Genomic DNA, 3986 nt, shown 5'->3' with positions numbered 1-3986 from the left:
TTCTTTTCCCCCTAAGGTAGATCATGAGAAGAAAGTGGCATGTTAACCTAAATCAGGAAAGCATTGTCTTGTGCTTGATGCAGAGTCCCTGGTAATTTTTCTGTTGGACTGAAGTGTTAGACTACGATAACCATACCTACTCTGGAGACACCAGGGTCAATAAGTCATTTGCCAAGGGCATTTTTAGGTCCAGGAGTGATTTTGCTTCAGAAGGGCAGCATGGTCTTCTGTCTTTTGCATGAAGAGTGTTATACTACAGTGATTTTATTTACTCTGTGGTGTTGTCAGGGTGTGATGTAAGGGACCTGCAAAACATGCTAATGTGAGTGTTAGTTTTGCTGTTGAAGGGTTTATTTGTAAAAGTCCAGAGGTACCTGTTGCAAGGCTTTAAATATGGTACTGCTTGGAAGATGAACATGAATTCTTGCTGCTTGTGATGTGGCCCAGGCTGGTGGTTGTAACCAGGATAAATAGTAAAACAGTCCTATTACTTTCAAAAGTAATTGAAAAAAGTCCTGCTGTTGCTGTTGCCGGCTGGAAGATTGACTCTGTTGGTCCATTTTGTAGTGATGGCCATGATTTCGTTCTGTCATGACACTAGAAGAGTCCAACAGCTGCTCCAAGGCCACTTTGCAGATGTAACAACTTTTTGAAAAAGTTGTCTTGTGATGGAAGGATTGAAACTATACTTCTAGCTGCTGTATTTTTGCTGGGAAACGAGCATATTCTTTTGCATACCTCTTATGTCAGTCATACTTCTAACATTGCAGAAAAGGAGCAGCTGCTCTCCAGGTGAAGAGTCAAATCTGTGGGTCTTGTTCCCTTTCCCACCCACTCAGTTCCCTGCAACACTGGAAAATTAATTATGATACTGTTGAGGTTTAATAATTTCATTCTATTAATTTACATGTGTGCTTATACTTAAGAACTACTCAGCCTCGTAGGTCACAAGTGACAGTTTTACAGTATAAAACAAAGTCATCTGTACTTACTAATGGGGTTGGACTTTCTTCCCCTTTAGGTTTGGTATTCACCCTGTGGCTGGCCGTATGCCTGGTCAGCTGAATGTACTACTAGCAGAGGCTGGTGTTCCCTATGATATTGTACTGGAAATGGATGAGATCAATGAAGACTTCCCAGGTTAGCATGTGAGCCATAAGTTTCCAATACATTGGATGTTTTATTTGATTCTGGTTTTGCATCAGACAAGGATTTCTAAAAATAGGAAATCTTAATCAGGCCATTCAGTTGTGCTACCACTGTAGAGGACTGAAGTGTTTTTTTCTTGGGGGTGAAGGGGGAGGGAGCATTTTTGAAAATTGCTCGAAGCTGTGAAATAAATGACGAATGTTGTGTCTGTATTATCTCTGTTACTGCCGCATCCATGTAAAGGAAAACTATTGTTACTTCTTTAGGTTAGGTATTGTGGATGACTTGACCATGTCATGTCTTGCAAAGCAGTATAACATTGTACAGACAACTTCTTGTTTTTTACATCTTTATTTTAAAATCAGAAGGTTGCTGGTAAAAGGTTTTTCAGAAGAATATTCAAAGGAAAAGGCAGGCGCAAAAAAAATTGAAAGTGATGATACTACGTGTGTATTCAACCACATTTAAATACCAAATGATTTAAATTTTGTGTATCAGAGTTGGTCTAAGGAGTCCCTTGGAATAGGTTTGTGGATACTTGCAGTTTGCTGGAGGTAGTTGGTAGCATGCTTGAACTCTGACATATAATTTGCTTGATGAGTTTGTAAAATACTCGTGTGAATGATGTCTCCATAAATATTTTTAGAGTATTTAACAGTTAGGGGCTCATCTGCCTATAATGATCAGATTTAACACAACAATATACATCAGCTTCAGTGTTCAGATTTCAGATAATTTTTCATCACTGTTGTTTTCCTTGTCTTGCTGCAGAAACCGACTTGGTCCTTGTAATTGGTGCAAATGACACAGTTAATTCAGCAGCTCAGGAAGATCCGAACTCTATCATAGCTGGAATGCCAGTTCTTGAGGTCTGGAAGTCTAAACAGGTGAGTTGCGTTAGCACCTGCCTTAGGTAGCATACTTTTAAAAACGTTGTTTATAGGATAAGCTAACATCGTTCTCCTACTGGTACGGTTTCCATGAGAAGCTTTTCTCTAAGTTATTCAGCAAAACAGTCAGTACTTTTCAAGTGTGATGCACTGTTCATGATTTTGTAATGGTCCTTGACATGTGCTTTAGTGAGACTAATGACGATTGCAATAGAAAAGACCACTGAACGTGCTTCTGCTAGAAAATATGATTAGAATAAATTATGTTCTGCTCACATTCGCAGCTCTGAAGCATTTCTGTACAAATATCTGCCTTTTAAAGTTTGTAGGAAATTTGATGGATTTGTGTAATACTGAGGTGGAAGTACAAGAATTAATAATATGCTTAAATAAACTAAAAAAATTAATAGCCCTCCTCCCTTAGACTCCCCTGAAAACCCCAAACACTCAGAACAATGAGTGGCTAAATTGAGTAGAGAGCTTAGTGTACCATATTGAACTGACAGTTTAGTTATCTTACCAGTTTGTTCTTTGAAAGCAAGGTCATCTGATTAAAATTACATATGGTTGTGTTTCCGTGATGTTCAGTCTTTGATATATTGATCTGATCCCAATGGTTGCCTCAGTTCTCCTGTGCATTAGCCATTCAAGTACTCAGTCATAGGCACACGTGTTTGTCGTCAGTGTGCATATGTGTTGCAATTTGAGAAATAAGCACAAACAAAGTTGGTAAAGCTTCACAGTTTCTCTGCTGGAGGTGCCGTGGTTAACTAATTCAATACTTAATAGCTGAAACTGGCTGAAATTTAGATGAGGATTTTTTTTGAAGGCCCATGTATGAAGTAATACAGATTAATAGTCCAGAGAGCATTTACAAAGTATTATGTGAATGCTTATCTGAATTGTGTTGCTATCAAGGAACTGGTTTCTTAAAATAGCTCAAAACTAAAAGTCTCTAAAACCTTTTGTGTTGTAATCATCAGTGCCCATCTTGCTTTGACTTTCTTACATGGAATAAAGTAAATGCATGTATGTTGTCCACAGTCTGTTCATCTGACATGTCACATTAACAGTAAAATGTTTCTGAAAGTAGTCTGAATATCAATTTGTCTGCTGTATTAAAATTTGAAATACAGTTTCATAGCAGTAAGCACCCTGTTTTGGCCAGGGATGTCTCTACCTCTTGCTTTGTTCATGGAGGTTGCTTTTGTGTTGTCTTTGTTTGAAGGAGGTTGGTGGTTGTTTTTTGCTGTTTCAAACATGAACTCTTTATGTGCAGGTCATTGTAATGAAGAGATCTTTGGGAGTTGGTTATGCAGCGGTGGACAATCCAATCTTCTACAAACCCAATACTGCCATGTTGTTGGGAGATGCTAAGAAGACTTGTGATGCCCTGCAGGCCAAAGTCAGGGAATCATATCAAAGCTAAATACTGATTTATATTCTGCTCATGTTTGCGGCTACGGTTTTGTCACAGAGGTCATGGAAAACAAGAGGTAGAAGAATCTCATTGTCATAAGGCAGCTGGCTTTTGGAGAAGATTGCATTGACTCCTAGGAGATGTAGTTCAGCCAGGGGATATAGACTTTTATAAAAAAACGGGCTTATTAGCCCTTCAAACTAAATCTCCAACGAGACAATGCATTAAAGAATGAAAATGTGCTTTTTAAGGTTAACATTGAGCTGTTACAAGGAGGAACTAATAACTCATGGTTGTCTTTAAGTAGTTACTGACTTCCTTCTCCCTAATGTTGGTAATTCTGTCATGGAAATTCACTAAAAAATACTGTGCCAAAAGTGTATTCAGTCTTATCATCAAAGCTGTTCTTTGGCCAGTATGGACAAAACAACTGTTGATTTCATCAAAACTTAGGAATAAATTTTAAACAGATGTAAGCAGAAGCAAATCCTTGCATGTCCCTTCAATCTCAGGGTGTTCTAGGATTC

At 38.3% G+C, this 3986-nt stretch overlaps 1 protein-coding gene across 1 annotated transcript; it reads left to right on the top strand.

Annotated features, from left to right (window-relative positions):
- The first annotated feature begins 1023 nt into the window (after nt 1–1023).
- LOC103806792 (NAD(P) transhydrogenase, mitochondrial-like) lies at nt 1024–3782 on the top strand. Its single transcript, XM_009079499.1, has 3 exons — nt 1024–1140; nt 1921–2036; nt 3319–3782. The coding sequence occupies exons 1-3, from the start codon at nt 1050–1052 to the stop codon at nt 3466–3468; spliced, it is 357 nt and encodes a 118-aa protein (XP_009077747.1). The 5' UTR covers nt 1024–1049; the 3' UTR covers nt 3469–3782.
- The last annotated feature ends 204 nt before the right edge of the window (nt 3783–3986 follow it).

The sequence above is a fragment of the Acanthisitta chloris genome, unplaced genomic scaffold (assembly GCF_000695815.1).
Source record: "Acanthisitta chloris isolate BGI_N310 unplaced genomic scaffold, ASM69581v1 Scaffold39267, whole genome shotgun sequence".
NCBI classification, from domain to species: domain Eukaryota; kingdom Metazoa; phylum Chordata; class Aves; order Passeriformes; family Acanthisittidae; genus Acanthisitta; species Acanthisitta chloris.
The sequence above is the reverse complement of the archived record's forward strand: the minus strand, read 5'-3'. Positions and strand labels throughout refer to the sequence as shown.